Source organism: Henckelia pumila, chromosome 4 (genome assembly GCF_033568475.1).
Source record: "Henckelia pumila isolate YLH828 chromosome 4, ASM3356847v2, whole genome shotgun sequence".
NCBI lineage: Eukaryota > Viridiplantae > Streptophyta > Magnoliopsida > Lamiales > Gesneriaceae > Henckelia > Henckelia pumila.
Genome location: NC_133123.1, coordinates 118,905,761 through 118,926,238, shown reverse-complemented (window position 1 = coordinate 118,926,238; position 20,478 = coordinate 118,905,761). Strand labels below are relative to the sequence as shown.

General features: G+C 32.4%; 2 protein-coding genes across 6 annotated transcripts; one reads left to right on the top strand and one right to left on the bottom strand.

The window, feature by feature from the left end:
• Positions 1–7,353: 7,353 nt before the first annotated feature.
• Positions 7,354–14,114, top strand: LOC140861702 (GATA transcription factor 26). Its single transcript, XM_073264719.1, has 8 exons — positions 7,354–7,888; positions 9,380–9,757; positions 10,220–10,640; positions 10,854–10,926; positions 11,385–11,488; positions 12,033–12,219; positions 12,317–12,437; positions 13,498–14,114. Exons 1-8 carry the CDS (start codon positions 7,849–7,851, stop codon positions 13,803–13,805), a joined length of 1,632 nt encoding a protein of 543 aa, XP_073120820.1. The 5' UTR covers positions 7,354–7,848; the 3' UTR covers positions 13,806–14,114.
• A 2,226-nt stretch (positions 14,115–16,340) lies between these two features.
• Positions 16,341–18,451, bottom strand: LOC140865845 (uncharacterized). Of its 5 annotated transcripts, none has more exons than XR_012144732.1 (2): positions 16,700–18,451; positions 16,341–16,633 (listed from the first exon to the last, which is right to left on the bottom strand). XR_012144732.1 is itself a non-coding variant. In XM_073270645.1 (2 exons), the coding sequence occupies exon 1, from the start codon at positions 18,353–18,355 to the stop codon at positions 17,153–17,155; it is 1,203 nt and encodes a 400-aa protein (XP_073126746.1). In that variant the 5' UTR covers positions 18,356–18,451; the 3' UTR covers positions 16,341–16,633; positions 17,139–17,152. The 5 variants fall into 5 exon arrangements, 3 of the variants coding, with proteins under 3 accessions (XP_073126746.1, XP_073126747.1, XP_073126748.1); XR_012144733.1 differs by having other exon boundaries at positions 16,341–16,614; XM_073270645.1 differs by having other exon boundaries at positions 17,139–18,451.
• Positions 18,452–20,478: the final 2,027 nt, after the last annotated feature.

The following is a 20,478-nucleotide window of genomic DNA, read 5'->3' as shown; positions in this document are numbered from 1 at the left end:
TTTTAAAGTACTCAGAGCTGTTGATAATCGATATCATGTCAGTTAACGTTCATTCTCGAAATTCGATTCATCTTCTCTGACTATTCTTCCAATTCAAGGATAATATGTTGTACCTTTACCTCAAAAAGTACTCAAAGTCTTCTGATCATCTGTATTACAATTTAATAGTAAACCCAATGTTTCAATTTGAAACATTATTTCTTAGCTTACTGTTCATCTTGCAACGAATCTAATCACAATTCAGTGATTTGATCATACAGACATATCATCGTATACAGTAATTTCAATCAATCTGTTCATAACTACCACCTGTTTACATCATATAAACTGCTTCATCTTGGTAGTTTCACAAAATACTCTTTCAAATCATGATCTCATAACAATTTTGGAGTTTCTAAACTGTCACTGAACAAATCTAGTCAATGATTTTCAACTTCATCAGAAACTCTCTGTACGTTTAACTTCGAAAACGTACTAATTTTGTTACCTCTATTTGCTTTATCTTCTGATAAAACAATTATTGGATGAATCTTAAATTCATTGTTGTGCATTTTCTGCAAAAACTGATATTTCTTTTCGGAAATATCAAGCACAATCAGATAATCAATCATAATAGAATTCATTAATTTTGATCTGAAGCTTCAATTCATATCTCAATCTGGCATTCTTTACTGAATTCTCATCGCTTCAGTTTACTTTCTGTGTTTCTTTCATCTTCTGAACAGTTCTGGCTTACTTCTAATCGAAAATCATTCTGATTGGTGATATATTCGTCTGAATATTCAAACCAGAATACACAGAAATCTGGAATCAATTCATCGGATGCCTATTTCATTCCTCATTTCTATCTCCAAATACCGACAATTCATATCCTCTAACTCAAAAATCATGGATCATATTCAAATTCTTCTATCAGTTACGAGCCAACAATCTTAAAATACGCTGAAATATCATCAAAGAATCAATAATTCTCAAAATCAAAAGAAATAAATCAAGATTGAGAAAATCTCTCAATCAAGGTCATCCAAAAATCAAATCTTCTGGATAACAAACTCTGCAAAGTGAAAACAATTCACTTGCATCACATAACTCAAAATGAGTGAATCACTCAGGCTCTATGAACAAAACAAGGAGAGCCACTCGAAATCAAACATTTCAAGAATTATATGTCCAACTGATGTATTCGAATCAGCATAATCAAAGAAAAGACACATCTGTAACTGATTTTCATATCATCATCTATCTTCTATACTTCAAAAGCAGCATTTATTTCATCAATTCATAAAGTCGCTATAAAATTCCAATTCACAACTTAAACTAAAGTCGAAATCTTACTGGAATATATCTGTCATCTCTATTCATTGGCATATCTATCAATGCTGATTTAGATCTTGAACATATCTATTGCATCGAATATACTGATTTCGGAATATTCTATAATCAACATCATATATCAAACCGAAATCACAAAATCTTAATTCGAGATTCTATATCATATCATCATATTCATATGCACATTATGTTCTGGCTGATCTAATTCAATCATTTCTTATCATAAATTTTCTAATAATCTGTAATAGGTTATTGCATCATCATCTATCATGCAATCTAAACAGATATCTCAAATATGAACGAAATCATATTCAGTTTCATTTCTTCGAAGAAAAATCATGTTCAGTCTCATTTCATCAATTCAGTAGTTCCATTCTTCAGTTCAATTCACAAATTCTCTTTTTTGATACAAAGATCATCATATAATAAGCTTTCCGCTATCATATATCTCTTACACCAATAAAATAACAGGTTAACACAAAATAAATCTGTTACCTGCAATTTCATTCTCAGGTGCATTTTCATTCTAATACTCTGTATATTTTTGGAACTGTTCTTCATTCAAATCTTCTCTCAAAATATGTTTTGCTTCAAATATAATCTATCACATATGCTTGACATATCTTTACACTACTTGTTCGAATAACTCCCTCTACAATGAGTGTAGTAATCTCTGACATACTCTGCCTTCAGACCCAAACACATCTGTATCGGTCTACTAGAGTTAAATAACTACTTTCATATTATTCACTTCATATCTGTTCTGAAATAAAAATTGTAGATAAAGTTGTGTGTATCTCACATACTCTTGCATGTCTACAATTTCATTCTCCTAACTCATCATTCAGCTTCAATTCTCTTAGACAGGGCTATGTCTTTCATAAAATATGTCAATCGTCAACAGTTAATCAAACATATTCTTCGAATTCAAGCCATTAAATAATTTACTCAATCTTGAGCTTTTCATTATTTACAATTCAAGGAATCGTAATAGGCTCGAAAATTCTAATAAGGCATTCCTCAAAATTCAAAATATTCAGCTTCTAGAGGGTATATTTTTCTTTTATTTCTATCTGTTGTGGCAAAGAACTATAAACAAAATTCTGTTCTATGCACTTACCAACAATCAATATACCTCTATTCTGTCAAAATTTCTTCGTCACAAGCTATCAGCTGGTTGCTAGGTCTTGAAGTTGGTATATAATCGATCTAATGCAACATACATCTGTATATTCAAAAGATTTGCACAACTGATCCAGCTCTGCAAACCAAATTTTACCTGCAAGAACATCTATTCATTCGCTGATATACTAATCTGTTCAATCGGAGATACCTCATTCAACTGAGCAATACAGTTCTGTTCAGTTTGGCCATACAATTCTGTTCAGTCTGGGGTGCTTACGTCACCCAAAGAATACTGTTCTATTCAATTCTGGGTGCTTACATCACCCGAAGCATCATATAATAACATCAATAAGAAAATTCAACTATTTACAAATCAAAAAATCAGGCATTTGAATTTCAAAGATAGATCATGCTCACATGCAATTTATCAAATCATCGAATCATCAAATCGAGTAATGCATAATCATGCAATACTATAAATGCATGTGACTCAATCTACCCCGCTCAGCTTCTATCTCAGTCCAAGAACTTACGCTTTGATACCACCTGTTGTGGGGACCTCGGGTTGCTAATCTCATTTTAGGCAATTAATGATTAATAAAACAATTAATCAAACAATTAGAAATATTAAAAACCAAGAAACTAATTTTTTTTTTGTGAATAGTGCTCGGCTAGATCGGTAAGATCTTACCGATCTAGCAGGCACATTTTCCAGCTTCTCTGTTTTGTAAAAATCAGGCCTCGCTAGATCGGTAAGATTCAACCGATCTAGCGGCCTCTTTGCCCAGAAAAACAGCAGAAATTTTTTTTCTTTCAAAGCTGAAAATCCAATCCCAAAATCATGCAAAACCAACTCAAAACATGGTTTTTCAATTCTAGAACTTGCATATATAAACATATGAAGTTTCAAGCATCAATCCATGCGATTATTACATCAAACAAATAGCATAAAAAGCATGAAACTACAAGCTACACCAAGTCTCAAAAGTGAGCTTCTAAAAAACAAAGTTTCATGTCAAATTCAATGCTATCTAACTATCATTCTTCTGCTTAAACCCGAGTCCACACTTGCTATATCTCGCTCCCGAGCTATCCACATCATCTCAAACTAGCTTCTGCCCCCATCTGTTGCAATGCACACATACAAAACAAAACAACAGCCGGATAAACTCCGGTGAGAAATCATCTCAGTATAAGCAACATATAAAGCGTTAAATAAATCATAATGACTCTATTCAACTCAACTCAACAAATAGAGTAAATAACGCTTCTTTTGATCGATCGAGAATTGATTCATACTTCTTCGTTGCCATCAAGATTCGTATCCGATCTTGACATGAATATTCATCTATCGAAATCATTCCGGATTCGAAAATAAGGTCATCCTCCGACCTCGACATAGAATCAATTCGTATCATTCTCGTATCATAATCACATCGACTCAAAATCAAAGATCCACTACCTGAGATGGATCGACAACATCAAAATCAAATCAAAACAATAAATACATATGTGATTTTGGCGGAAGAACTCAAGAAGAATCGTTCTTGAGTTTCAAAATTCCTGACTCTCGATGTCGTCATTATACCTTCGTATTTCTTCTGTTTTGAACGCTTCAAATCTAAAACATATCATCAAAACATTCATATCAATATTCATTCTATTCAATCATTTCAGAATCGAGTCAAAATCATCAACACATCTTCAATCAAATTCATTTCAAACCTCACTTCTTCTTCTTCAATTCGAATTCGGAGTCTTGAGTCGTTAGTCTTCAAAACTTGACTGAAATCGAGGAATAAAAATGCTATATCATCGATAACATTTCAAAGAACATCTCATCTCAATAATCAGCTATCAAACTAGTCTCAAAACACGAATCGACGGCGTAGCGATTAAAAATCGGTAACCGACAAAATATCGAATTCATTTTCATCTTCAATACAACTCAAACATGTATTCAAATCAGTAACACATCAGTCTAATCCTCATAACAGCATCTAAGTATATCAAATACAAGCTGGACATCATAACAAGTTCATTCCTTAATTCATTTTCAATCCGGCTTCGATATCGAACGACATACGAACTCAAGAATACAAACATAAACTCATAATCTGATCTCTGCAATATTTTGATCTTCAAAGTATGCCGAAATAAATAAAAACTTACAAAAAATCGAAGCTATTGTCGTAAGGATTCCAGAACTCTTGTCGGAATCAAAATCGGACGATCGAATCAAAAGTTACGGCGTTTTGAAAATCAAGAATTCAAAGGAAAAGAAAATGTCTCGGCCCCTGCTTCAGATTTTCTGATTCTTCATGTGAATACACATATCCAATCTGATATAATTAAGTTAAAATCGTATATGTATTGCATAATTGCAATTTAGTCCCTCAAATCTTCATTAATTGCAATTCAGCCCTCGGTCTTCATTTGAATTCAATTTCAATCCAAAATAATTTAAGAATATTAAAATTAAAATCGAAACTCTAAATATTCCAAATTACATATACTCGGATTAAAATTAAATAAATTGGGATTAATCAAATAATCCCGACCTTTTGCATTTCAGCCCTTCAACTTCGATATTTGAAAATCAGTCTCTGATCGGGTTTCATCTTCGAAATAATCATATTAATTCCCGAAACATGAAATTTAATCTTAAATCCCATAAATATTCAAATCGAATATTTATTCTTTTAATTTAAGAATTCTCGGAATTTAATTCTCAAACTCTGTAAATTCTTAAATTAAATATTTTTGGCTCGGAAATTAAATCTATCATTTCCATAACTTCTCAAATCAATATTAGCCCATAATATAGAATTTAATTCTCAAATCCCATAATTAATAATTTAATATTTTCGGGCCTTACAGTTGTAATGTTTTGAAAAAGATACAATAACTTAAATATTTTTTTGGTTTTGGTCTTGTATGTTGTCATATTTTGGAAATGTATAATAACTTGGATTTTTTTTTTGTTTTGATCATGTATGTTGTCATGTTTTGGAAAATGTACAATACCTTAAATATATTTTTTGTTTTGGTCATGTATGTTGTCATGACTCGAGAGAGATATCATGTTTTGCTTAGTTAACATAATATTTTGCCTATATGATACTTATTGATTATTATGTGGCTTAAATTGGATTCCATATAAGCAAAATTAACTATAAAAAACAATAAAAAAACCTAAAAAATATATAAAAAATACGTGAATAATTTATCTCAAAAAAACCTTCACACAAACAAAAACTTAATTTAAGAGGCTGAGTCCAAATCGTATTCTACCCCTATTAAATAATAAAATCCAATAACTTTTGGTTAGGTTTTTGTTTTAATAAAATTACCTTCGAGGTAAATGATGGACACTGTATCCATATGCAAGTCATGTGATAGAAAATTTAGCCATTTAAATCCCTTTTGTTGAGATAAAGGGGGCCGACCCTTTAATTAGATTTGTGTTTGTGTGAATTTTTTTTTTTGAGGTAACTGATCACGTATTTTTTTTATATTGTAATTTTTATAGTTAATTTTGCTCATATTGAACCCTAATTGTAACACATGAAAATTAATAGGTGCCAAGTTGGCAAAATCTTATGTCAACTAAGCAAAACCCGACAGCTCTTGATAGTTCTGGTAATATAAAATGAAATCCAAAAAAATATCAAAGTTATTGTATCTTTTCCAAAACATGAAAACATACATGATCAAAACCAAAAAAATATCCAATTTATTATACCTTTTTTCAAAACATGACAACATATAGAACCAAAACCAAAAACATATCCAAGTTATTGTATCTTTTTCAAAATATGACAATATACAGTACCAAAAAAAAAAAAAAACAGGCCAACATACATGATCAAATTGCTAATTTTTTCGAATTTAATTTAATATGATGGATCAAACATAAATAAATAAATTTACAAAAATATGTATCTGAAAAATTGTTTAAATCCATTTTTAAACTCCATTTTGGAATTTTATGAATAAGAAAAAGATCCCCTTATATATAAATGTTTTGCGATTTCAGTGATGCTTGTAATTCTTTTTTTCTTTTTTTTTTCGGACAGCCGATGCTTGTAACTCTTAAAAAATATTATCTTGAGATTTATATATAAATTTAAATATATATTTATATTCTGGATTTACTTAATTTAATTTATATTTTAAACACATTAAATGTTTTAGGAATATAGGAAATGTAACGAACGCGTAATGACCATAAATATTAATAGTGTATTAATCAACATCAAGTCAATAAAAAACAAAGAACATAAACAATATTCTCTCATCTATAACTTAGTGCAAAAGAAAATAAGTAAAGAATAACAAAACTCCAAACAACTCTCCTTGTGCCTTTCTCCTTCTTTATTATTTTATATAATATATATATTTTATTTTTTGTATCCATATAATTTATTATTATTATTTTATTTTATTTCTTATATATATTTAGTATTATTAATTTTATTTATAAATATTGAGTGAAATTCTACATTTGAATATTATTGTTCAATTCCCTTCAAATTATTTAATCAACATTAATATAAAGTTTGTTGCATAAAAGTACACTGTTTAGAAGTTGGCGTGAAAAAAATATATAATTTAGTTTTGTTTACTCGAAATTATTTATTTTCGATAATTCTAAATTTGATAAATTTTTACAAATTACTTTTGTATAAAAAAAATGAAAAGAATTAAAATTTTACTAAGAAGGCTTTATTTATATATATATATATATATATTTATTGTGAGAAGAAAATTGAAAAGGGATTTTAAAATAATATATTCAAAAAAAATTATTATTAAATTAAAAATAAGTTTATTATTTTAATATTATAGTATAGTAAAGCAAAGCTGAAACATTTACTTCACATACAAAATACCTATACAAGAAGAAGAAGTCATACAGAGAAACAACCCCATTTTTCACCTTCCTTTTCCCCAAAACTTTAATTGAGATTCCTTTAATCCTCTATTCTTCTCCTTCATTGGATTGTAATTCACATATTTTCGCCTAAAAAGCCCATCTTGTTATGTTATTTTCGTACACAGTTTGTGCTCACTTTTGCTGTTTCACTGTTTTTTCTTGAACAGAAAACATAAAAAAGATTATTGGGTTTTTATTGTTGAGTTACTAATTTATTTGCAGATTCTTGTTTCGTGTGTTGAAGAAAAGGGTTTGTACCCAGAAGGCTATATGTGTTTAATAGGCTAAAAGAAAATTCTAAGATATAAATTTTTAATAAATTATTGGAAGACTTTCTTTTTTTCAAAATAAAAATAAAAATAAATAAAAACTGGTGTCTTGGGCTGTTCCGTGGTGAATTTTATTTGAATTCTGTGATTTGGTATTGAGTAAAGGAAAAAAAATCAAGAGACATGGGAAAGCATGGACCTTGCTATCACTGTGGTGTTACAAGTGAGTCTTTATTTTTTGGGTCTGTATTTGTCACCATTTTCAATTGATTTCAAATTGATTGATTAGTTCTTCAATAATGAAATGTTTTTTCGTTTTCTGAATACAGAATGATTACTGGGGGTGGAAAATTCTTGGTCATTTTTTATGTTATGTGTTATGTTCCAGTGTTTTAATTGGTTCTTGTCTTTTACTTCCATTTCTGCCAAAGTCCACGAGTCTTTGATTTTCAATTTGATAATAGCGTCGAGAATTCTATTTGGGCGCTTAGCCTTGCTTTCTCTCTTTTGCGCATGCCCACTGCCTTTGAATCCATTGAAACCTTTTGAGAAAAGAGGAGATTGAGCTGATTTTCATTGTTCTCTAATGCATTTGAGTGTTTATATGCCAAATGAAATCAATGTTTGTCCTCTCATGTTCATTATGAGTTCTGGTTGATCGGAATTTTTAAATTTCTGTTCTAGCAGAACTTGGTGTCTTGACTGCAGCTTTAAACGTGAAGCCTAGACTTGTTTACTGGTGTCTTCTCATGAAAACATACGAGAGGCTTCTATTTGTTATTGATCCGTAGACTCTAGCCTAGCTCTTTGTAAAGACAGATTAAAGTTTCTTTGCTATTGTAATTTCAACTCTTGCAACCTTTATAATCTTTTCATGCATGTTCATAGTATGGCATTATAGTGATCTTCAAATTGCAATGGTATGCCATCAATCTGTTGGGTATGTCATATTTCCATCTACTTGGATCGCACCTGATTATTCATGAGTCATTCCACACCTATGCGAGAGTATCTCTGCATTCTGCTAGGATCAGGTCATTTCAAATTATAAGAACCTTGTGCGGATAAATCTGTGTGCTTCTGCTTGAAGAATTACAGTTTTCCATAGACATTTGAAAACCAATGTCTGGAGCGTGTTAAAAATGTATTCAACTTGGTTGTCCAGGTGTTATTAGAATGCATTGTCTAGGGATTCAGTTTGACGATGATTATGTTACTGTGATGTGGTTTCCAGAGTCTGTTCTGCCCCAGGAAATGTTCGAAGAAACCTTTTCATGGTTTCCTATGATTATCTACTTCTCTTAGCCCAATGACTTGGGTTGTAGTTGTAAGTTTTATATAATTTCTATCCAATGTGTTTTGTCTTGCTCGTAAGACCATTTCCATCATGCTTCTATTAAATCATTCTTTATCCATTCAGGTTGAGAAGAGAGGTTTAGGTTTTTGTTGACATAATTTTCCTGCTAATGAAGGCATAATCTCTTGTGACTACCCTCTTGATTTTGTTTCTTGCAATTCTTCCATTGATTAATGTCATTCTAAGTTGCACATGTGTAAATATTTGTGTAACACCTTCCTGAATGTGTTGCTTCTCTACACTTGCTTTTCAGAATCTCGAGCAAAAATTGCCTTGTTCAGATCTTACTTTCGATTAGTGACGATTACTGCCGTTTCTTATACTATACTTAAACGACTTCAAATAATTATGCAACAGGTACCCCTCTTTGGCGTAACGGTCCTCCTGAGAAGCCCATACTCTGCAATGCATGTGGTTCTCGGTGGAGAACAAAGGGTACATTGGCAAACTACACACCTCTCCATGCTAGAAATGAACACGAAGAGTTTGAGGATTATCGGGTTTCAAAAGTGAAGACAATTTCCATCAAGAACAAAGAGCCGAAAGTTATCAAGAGGAAGTATGATCATAATCTTAATGATATTGCTGAATTTCGAGGGATACTGCCAGACTATAGTCAGGGGTTTCATAAAGGTTTTGATAAGGATACCAGCAACGGATCAAGTTCGGGCTCTGCCATATCTAACTCAGAGAGTTGTGTGCAATATGGCAGTGCTGATGCAAGTGATTTGACAGGTTTCTAAGCTCTATATATTGGTATTCTGAGTAGATTGATTATGATGAAAATAATTATGTCTCTATTATTAGAAACCATTTTCCGAAGGTCATTGGAGGTATCAATCAATAATTTTATACTTTATAATGGTTCCTCATGTGTTATCCGGAGATCAGGAAACATGTGGTCAAAATTTATAACAAACTTGTGACATCGGAGCCTCCGACTATGTTAGAAACTATTTTCTGAAAAGTTGAGATTGTGGGTGGTGGCTAAAGCTATAATTTTATAATTTTCCACTACTAATCAAGCCAGAAAAAATGATAACTTTTAACCAGGAAATTTGGAAGCAGCTTATACCGAATGTCTTTTCTCCCCCTGGCAGTCTTGTCAACTATTTTTCGAGTTAGGCTCTAGAATGAGGCAACTATTAACATTTTTCAATATTTTTATCCTTTAATCCATTCACTCGTCCTTTTCAGGTCCATCACAACCTGCTGTATGGGACACAATGGTGCCCTCTAAAAAGAGAACCTGCGTCACTCGTTCAAAGCCTTCTCCAGTTGAGAAGCTTACCAAAGATCTATATACCATATGGCATGAACAATTGTCGAGCTTGTCTGGGTCTTCAGAAGAAGAATTGCTTCTTGAAAGTGGCAAACCTATGGTGTCTGTTGAAATTGGACATGGAAGTGTGCTTATTCGGCATCCAAACTCTATAGCTAGAGAGGAAGAATCAGAAGCTAGCTCCCTCTCAATTGACAACAAGAAACATACTGTAAATACTCGTCATACAACTTTTCCTGGTCTTATGGAGGAGACAGGTGTCAATTCATCAAGTCGAGCTATCGAGAAAATCAAGAAGCCCGTTAATCTTGGAACAGAACAAGAACGAATCAAAAGGTACTTGGCAATCTCAAAGTGCTGAGAAGAGTAAACCATAGTGTTTAAATTGATGATCTCAAATGATGGAAGTTGATATGCACATATATGATCAGATTTGTCCATATTCAAGTATTTTGAGAGGCACACACATTCAACGCACGGAAAACTATAAATATTTTCCCACTATTTGTGTATCACAAACTCATTTTTTATTTTCTTCTTCAATTTCAGAGGCAAAGATCAACTTGAAACAATTCAGATTCTTGCGCACCATAATTCTCCACTATGTTACATAGACCTCCAAGTAAGTTGAAATACATCTACAAGCGTATTCTTTTTACTCTGTCCCATATGCTATGTCATATGGACAAATCTTCATGTCATATTTTTATTGCTCAAATATTTATTTGTTCTACATTTGTAACCATGAAGCGGAAAATATCTGAATAAGTGGTGGTGAGGTGGTCCCTTTGTTCATCCTGAGTTTTTTATCTATCATGTAATTTGTGGACTGGATGAGAACTGCTTTTTCAGCTATAACTCTTGTTCAAATTCTTATTAATATCCATTCTTAGCTATGTGAAGGCTTACTAGTACTTATATTTGTTCTATACTCCATTCATTAGCTACCTAACATCATCTAATTTTGAATGCATTTGTTTACTGAAATTCTTGATGTCCACTGATATCATGTGTCAAGTTTGATGATATAAATGTCAGCGGTCGTGATACTTTTCATGAACGATGTTTGCATTTGTGCAGGATGTTTTCAATATGGACAAGTTTTTAAGCCATTTGACGACTGAAGAGCAAAAACAGTTGCTAAATTTTTTATCTCCGGTGGATACTTTGCAATCTCAGGATAGGTGTGCATTGTTGTTGCAATTCTTGTTTTGCAACTTAGAATTGTAGAAAATGGAGATCACTGTGCATTGTGTTGAACTTTAAATAGTAGAAATATTATGAAAAGAGAACGCAACCAACAGAGAATATATGGGGTTTGTTCATTAAGGTCTACATCACAACACAATTCTCTGAGGGCTAAAAATGTTCTCTCTTTGTTTATATTGCAATCATCATCTTTCGGTGGAACTTTACAAGAAAAAATATGGTAAGAAATCTTTCCTAACACTAAATCTAAGATCATATCAGTGACATATTATAATCTTAATAATCTCAATATGATTTCAAAACATATTCTTCGATTTGCAATATAAACAAAGAGAGAACATTTTTAGCCCTCAGAGAATTGTGTTGTGATGTAGACCTTAATGAACAAACCCCATATATTCTCTATTTGGTTAACTATTGGATCATGCAAAATAGGTTTCTTTCGTTATCGATTATGTGCTGATACTGGCGAAAGGTTTTATGGAATTTTTAATTGCCATTCAATTCTTCTATGTCCAGCCTCAAGAGCATGTTTGATAGCCCTCAGTTCAAGGAGAATTTGTTGTCCTTTCAAAGACTTCTTTCCGAAGGAGTTTTTGATAACTCGTTATCCGGGTTGAAGATTGAAGATTACAGGGCTTTGAAGAAACTTATATTATATAATTCTACACAATCAAAGTGGGTAGAAAATTATCAAATCTTTAAGGTTTGTAGCTGCATAACTTTGTTAATACCTGACAACTTGAACAAGTCTGCATCTCTTGAATTAAAATATATTTTGATCCTTGTCTTTTTTGGTGTAGGATTTGAAAGGAAAAAATTGCGTAAAAGGGTCTGAAGGTGCAGGAGCATCCAGTTCCCTTCCAGCTGATTATTCATCCTGTGTGAAACCAACTCAAGATGGACAGCACCAAAAGTTATCAGGTAATCTGGTATTGATTTTAAAAAAAATCGATGCTTTTGTTACTTGGATGCATTTTCTTGAGATTGAATCATTTGAGATCGAACATGCGGAAATCCACCAATTTAACTCTTCTCTAGTTGGGCTTTTTTGCCACAGTATGAAAGTTAGAGTAACCTACTAATTTATTTCCTCCAAAATTAACATACAAATCCCATCATTCTCTCTTACAATTAGCAACTGGCCCATTTTGTATATGTTACGTTTTACATGCTTGAAATGTTGTCGTAGTATTTTTATATCAGCATGATACATGCAGAAACGTGGACATGGTATGAGTTACGGTCTCATATCCTTTTTCCTTGGGGTTGCAAATGAATCTCAAGTAGTTATAGTTTCATATCCTTTTTCCTAAAGATGCAAACGAATTGCATCATGCTCATTTCTTTTTTCATTTCTTGGCTGGCTCGAAACTTGAAAAGTGAATTGTTTTGGGTTTGAGTTACTTGAATCAAAGTTTAATAGGTTCAGTCATTTGATTCGAACTTCATCATCGAGGTCTATTAAACAAAGACTCTGAGGCATGGCTTCAACTTGTTGGATTATTAATATATCAAAATTTGTTGATATTTTACAAGTTATCAAACAAATTATTCAGCTTCGAATTCTACTAGTAAGTATTAAAAAATTGTTTGATCTTGGTTCGGCATCAATAACTCCAAGTAGGAAATCAAACAGTATTTTAAGTCACTTTGATTCCTTTGGACCCCTTGTGATTTCATACCGTTCTAGTGAAGGTTATTTTTGGCTGATACTTCTTGGATATCTTTCTCTCATTTAAACGATTTCTTTCATTTCCTCCATTGTTGCATTTGCATTAAATTTGAGATGTTGCATTACTTAATACTCCAGTGCTGGAGAGTAATACTAGTTTGCTTGAGCTTCAACAGCCAACCCTGTTCCCTGATCTTTTCTCTTCATTCTCTTTGAAGTTCAACCAAGCCCAAATGCATATTTTGAATTAACATGCACTCAGAGATTCGCCTCCTGGCTTTGTGGTCTGTAACAAACTTTCTGTTTCAGGAGCAAATGCTGTGATGAAGAGCCCCGAAAGGATCACAACTAAGCCGAGCTACGACCATAAGGAACTGACAGACAATGATGGGTCTTTCTTCAGCTCAAAACGACTCTTCTCTTCTCCCATGGACAACGCTTCCCTTGTTTTGGATTCATCCTGTTTCGCTGATGAAAGCTCAGAACAGGAGCTGCTACTAGATGTTCCATCGAGCGGGTCTTTCCCACAGGCTGAACTCCTCATCCCAACGTCGAGTTTTGGTGCTCAAGCCAGCACTAGCAGTAGTTCAGTGTTCTCAAATCTCAATCGCCGCTGATGTCCCTTCTTCGAACTCGTTGTTCTTCGAGTCACCAGGGCCATTTTGGTACTTTTGTTGCATTGCTGGTGATTGGTTTCTTCATTCTTCTTGGTTTCCTTTTTTTCTTTTTTCTTTTGTTATGAACAGGAGTATGAAAACGAGGTTTGATATCAACATCTTTACCCCTTCATGTCCCTCTGAGCTACATGATATGTGGGATTGAAACAGATATATGCCTTAAAATGGCCTTTTATTTTCTTTTTCTTTCTAAAACTTTAAATTTTGTGTATAGTGTAAAAGGATTGTATCTTAAATCCATCTTGTAGATGTCATGATTATCATAAGTGTTTTTGAATCAATTTATCCAGTGGAGGGTTAGTTGGTTTACACCATAATCTTTTAACTTATCTTTCATCCATGTTTGAAATTAAAATTTTGCACAATTAATTTCAGAGGTCCTAAATCTAAACAATCATCTCATTAGCCTTTCCATATTTTCAAATTTTCAATTGCCAAACAGAAATCATTGTATAAGGGTACTTCCAAAAATTTATTTATTTAAAAGTAAAAGTGTTAATATTATTTATTTATTTATTTTTGCAAACATCATCTTTTTGAAATTCACAGATGTTAGAAAACATTTCATCATTATTAACTTTTCGTGTTTTCAAATTTTAAATACATATAAAAAATATGTGTACTCAAGATTTGAAAACAAAATTAATTGATCATTTTTTCTCTCATGATTTTATAGGGGCAATGCATCTAATTAATCTTTTTTTTTTTTTTTTCATATCTGTTGGTTGGTATCAAATCTATTTTTGTTACTCTTGTTTGTGATATTTAAAAACAAAATAAAAAAGTCCTTCAACTTATATATTTTAATGAAGTGGGAACCCGTAGTCGCTATCTGTTGATGTGCAATGGGTAAATCATTAGATATTTTTTCAGCAAGAAAAGCTCTTATGAGAGTTTCTCACGGATTAATTTTTTGAGACTGATCTCCCACTCAACCCAATCATAAAAAAATATAATTTTTTATGTAAAAAATATAACTTTTAATACAAATACTAATCGAGTTAAGTTGTCTCATGAATCTATATTCCTGAAATCGTCTAACTAGAGCATAGCTATCATATACAATATGGACCAAATTAGTAAAAAACCTAAATAAAAATAAAAATAAAAATAAAAAAGACAGAAAAAATATTTAACCCGAAATAAATATCAACTTTTGCTTTAAAATAATGTCAACAAAATTCCTATTAAGAGTAGATGGTGACCAATTGGAATAGGCAAGACCTAAACTTTATTCATATGCCAGTCAAATAGTTGATGTCTAATTGCAAGAAATTGGTAGGGGAATTATTAATTGTGGGGTGTAGAAAGTCAAGGTAGAACCAATAACTTTCTTTTATTTGAAAAACATATAAAATTCATATATGTATATGACACTATTTTATTTGAACACAACATATGAAGTTCTATGACAAATTAACAATTCTATAATTATTTAAACAATTAAATTTAATTTAATTGTTATAAAATAGAACAATATATATATATATGCTATATGAAACAAAATATATATCATATACTAATTATCACTGGAGTAAGTTGTATAAAATTAGCTAAAAGTATACAAGACCAAAATAAAATTCATTAAATGTATGTGGGCTACAGTTTGTGTTTAGAAAATGACAAAGTTGACTTAGAATTCAATTTTTTTGACATAAATAATTGGACTATAAATTTAAAATTTTAATTGTGCAACCGATAGAACGGGAATTATAATCCTCCTTGAATTTTTTTTTAAAAAATTAATTCATGATCTTCATACTTGCAGCGGTTATATTTTAAAATTGAACTTTATATGGGATTAAGATTATATGAAAGTTAGTCGAAGACTCCATTTGGAGTGAAGGATCCTTAATACAAATCAACTCAAATTGTTTGGCTCATTTTGTTTCAAATCCATCATCTTAATTTTCTTTCTTTTTTTAAAAAAATAATAATATCAAGAATTTCAAATTCATACTTCTTGAAGTTTCAAATCCAAATTTTCAAATCTTGGTTGAAATTAAATTCTTCAATTCAAATACAACCTAATATATTTTGAAGTCAAATATTTTTATATTCTGCGTCAAGTGAATTGTTAGTCTCTTTCGAAGGATAAAATTTATAAATTGAGGCAAAACATTGATTTAATCACTTATCTTGGTTTTGTTCAACACTTGGTTCGAGTTCTACAAACAATAAGTGTCATAAACCATTTATTTTACAAATTACATAGCTTTCTTGTACTTATATTATGCGTGTTTCATCATCTCATTCACAAGCAAACCAATGCCTAACGAATATGATTAAAATTATTTGGAAAATAAAAACGATCATCTATATGTCCATTTCAAACTCAAATCGTCCCTACCGCGATCAGTAGGGAATGGCTTCTGCTATGCTATATAGGTGTCTACTCAAAATCTGATCACAAGGGCCCCTTATATTTTATGGAGGCACCATGAATCAAGTGTCAATATTTGGTCCCTACAATATTTGGCATTTGATTTCCAAATAAATCACATATGAAGCTATGCTAATTGCAATTTTCACAAATATTTACACATTTTCTTGTATTTCCTGGTGCTATAATCAGATGCACTGATACACATCAACACATGATTGCATTTAGCTACAATTTTAGGTGCGAATTGCATATGTGAAATAATGGTGCACTACTTACAAAATATAGTCATCATAAAGCCTCTTCCACCTACTCATTTGGAAACACTCTGAGAACCTTTGCCGTGCTTAATATGGTTAATGGTACCTACAAAACAACGAAAAATCTGCTAGAAAAACTTAGTTTCCAGAACTCAGGGAGTGATGATTGATAAGTAATTCAAAGGACTCACCAAGAACTGGGAAAAAATGCTGGATGAAGCAAACAAATGCATGTGAGCAATGTGTATAGATTTCACAAGAACCAAGTGATTTGCCTTCTATCTGATATACCATACCGAAATTTACAGTGCATGCTACATAGACTGGAGGCTACGCCACCGATTACACCATCACAGAAAGTGTTCCTCAGTCAACAGGTAATTACAGGGTATACAACTGATTTTAAACCACATTTAGCGATGATTTCCTTCCTTTCCTAGAGCAACAACAATAAATCCAAAACCAGTTGTGCTTGCAGCATATCCTCATTTTAAACAAGAGGTGGAAGAGTAAAATCTAGCCAATTGGCTTTCTATTGACATTTGTTGATGAAGAAAATAAATTTTTGCACCAAAATCCACAAGATAGAAAATTGCCAAATTTATCAACAGAAAGAGGCAGATAACTAACGCTAAGGCCAATAATTATAACTCTCCATCACCATCAGAAGGCCACCATCTTGGCCGAGGAAATGTCATACCCTGGCTCTTAGCGATCTCTAAAAAATCTGTATCTTCACAGCCATCGCCCGCATCTCCTACAACCAAATTAAATGCATTCAAAAAGTCCTTCAACAATTGAGTCTTTGTTCCCACAGTGTTCGCAGCCACATCTCCGCCTCCCATTTCCTTCTCTTTTCCCTTCATAGATCTAGGCAGCTCACGCTTCCTGGCAACACCACCAATGGCACCAACCCTTCTATTTCTCGGTCCCGCAGTGTCTTCACCAACATACCTATACTTGTCAATATCCTCGATATTTTTGCTAGCTATTCTCAAACCTGCATCCTCACGCGTTTCTTTAATAGCATTTTCATCTTTAGTAATGTTACCGAACTCTTGATCCCCACCCACTCCGCTGTCTCTCATTTCAACACATCCATTGCCTACAGCTTTACTCCTACCTAAAGTCCCATAAGCTGTGTAATTTTTATGAGGCATTTCATCTTTATGTACCTTCACATTCTCCTCATATTCACATGTTGCTATCAACTCATCCTTCTCATTACCAGCATCAAATTCTTGAGCAATTTTTTCCACCACCCCCTTCCCCTCCGTTTCCTCCAATTTTCTCTGTTCTAAAACTTCCTCTATGATCTTCTCCAGTGAATCATCACCAGAATCTGTACTCGCCAAGTCAACGGTTTCAGGGAGATTTCTTACCCCATCGTTTCCATCTAATTCAGTCGCAATCATCTCTGTGTCACCATTCAATTCCTCCCAGGCCTTGATTTTCTCGGAAATCAATTCCTCATCCATCTCCCTTTCAGAAGTCCTAAGTCGTTTCTGTTTACCGAACCTAGCATTCAGATCAACGCTCCTCGCCCCATCGGAAGAAGATTCTTCCAGGTTCTGCTCCTCAGGAGGGGTGTGAAACACAGCATCGTCTTCTCTATGGCTATTTCGATCAGCCGATTTGTCGCTGCCATCAGAAACAGAAACCATTACAATTCCGACGGGCTGGGATTGTGTCGCTTCGGGAGACGACAATAACGGGTCCGGATTTGAGTCCAAGAAGTTCTCCGACTCCCGAGCCAAGGGGCAGTTTCGGAGCTTCCCCTCCTGCGAAACAGTTGGCTGGCAGAACTTAATTATTGATGCAAACCGATCTTCTTCCTCTTCCTCCATTCCTGCATCTGTTGATTTGGAGCGCGAATTTCAAATTTAGGGTTTATGTGAACTCATTTTGGGGTTTTGCAAATGTTCTCCTCCCGCCTTTCCCATTCTTTCCTTCTACCTCGAAATGATGTCGTTTTAATATTCTAAAATATATATTCTCTTTTATTTGTGAATCAATTAACTGGACGACTGGGAAAATAATCTTCATCAAATATTTATTTTTTTTTTTTAAATATTATACTCTCATGTGCATTCCAATTTCCAATATACTCATAAACGGGAAATATTGGAGAATAAACTTGGTTAAACATCATTTTAAAAAAATAAATCTCTCAAGTGTATGTGAATGTATTCAAACGCACATGAGAGTCATTTTATAAAAAACTATTTGACCAAGATTATATTGCCAATTGCCCCTTTATATATGAACTCGTCTCCAACTAGAATTGATAGGTTAATTGTTCGCTACTATCCACCATTCCGAATCACAAATATTGCATTTACTATTATTACTAATATATCTATGCACACAATGCATGCATACATATTAAATTTTTTTGTTCTTATATTTTTTGTGTAAAAAATATTTAATAGATTATGTTAAATTTATGCTCCGTTTGGACAACAACATCAAAAACGTTTTTATAAAAATTGTTTTTTAAATTTTTTTTATTAAATATTTTCAAAGTTATTTTTAAAATAAATATGTGTTGTAACAACTATTTTATAATTTTTTAATATTAATTTTCTTTTTCCTAATTTTTTTCTTGTTTGTGATTGAGAAATTTTTTATTTTTATTTTTATTTTTTTCTATATTCTTATGATTGATTTTATTTTTATTTTATTTTTTCTCATTTAGTACAATCAATGGTATAAATTTTAAAACATACAAATTTTCCTCTATCTTGAAAGGCAAAAAAACAATTACTATTTATGAGTGCATTAAACGTATACAATTTAAAATGTTGAAAGCAAAAAAAAAAAGACATAATTTTAGATAATAAAATATTTAATGATTTATCTCGATGCATTCCATTTCAGTTGTCATAGTACTTCGATGATTATTAATTTCATTAAAAGATGACACCATCTAATGTATCAATTTCTTCCTACCTCCTTTGATTTCCATCAGTACCTTCATAATGAGTATAATGCATCAACGGTTGAGAAATAAACCTCTCTGATACCATTTCTTGGGATCAAAGATGTGTGTAGAGGGTGGATGAATACATACTTTTAAAATATTTTACCAAATAGGAAATGGTCTTGTTAGGTTACCTAACGAAAATCAGTTTTCTGAGCATTAAAAATAGTTTGGAGCCCAATAAAGTGCGGATAAATGGTCAAAAAGTTTTTATGACTCTTTCCTACTCAGATAAGCATTGTTAACTAGATAACTAAACAAATAAATAACACAATATGTAAGGAAGTTCTAAGGTTAAGTCGTTCTACGTCTCCCCTTCTTCCACATAGAAAGAAATCACTAGAAAACTTTGATTTTATAACTCTTTGTAACAATCCACTACAGTCATTGGACTTATTCCTTGCCTATACCGGAACACTTAGTTCACAACAAATCAAGACAACACGTCTTAACACAAAAAAAATACACAAGTATGACAATTGAATGAATTCACGAATTCAGACTAGTGAGAAAATCCTGCAACAGTTTCAGATGAACAGCTGAGAAGTCGATTCGAAGCCCTTGATTATCATAAATGATCTGATAGATAGACTTTAGAGAGTGGGCAATATGAGCAAAGTAGATGTGGATATTTAAGGTGCTCAAGGAATGCATCAGGCTTGTCATAATAATACGCATAGATAGCTTCAGATGATCTTCAAAATATTCTTGCATCTTCTATTTATGGGCAGCAATGCCAATGTTTGGTTGAATCCTTCATTTAATGCATCGAGTAAAGATGTCATGTGTAGTAAACCGATTTCATTTTACAAGATTAAGAGACTTAAACGTATTAAGGAAATTGATTAAGGGACTAAATTGCAAAATGGATTTGGGTGAGATCGGACCGTTCGATCTCGGAACGGAGCGTCCGATATCCCCTTGTTAGGTGTCAATTTGGAGTCGACACGTGGCACATATCGGACTGTCCAATGTTTTGGCGGAACA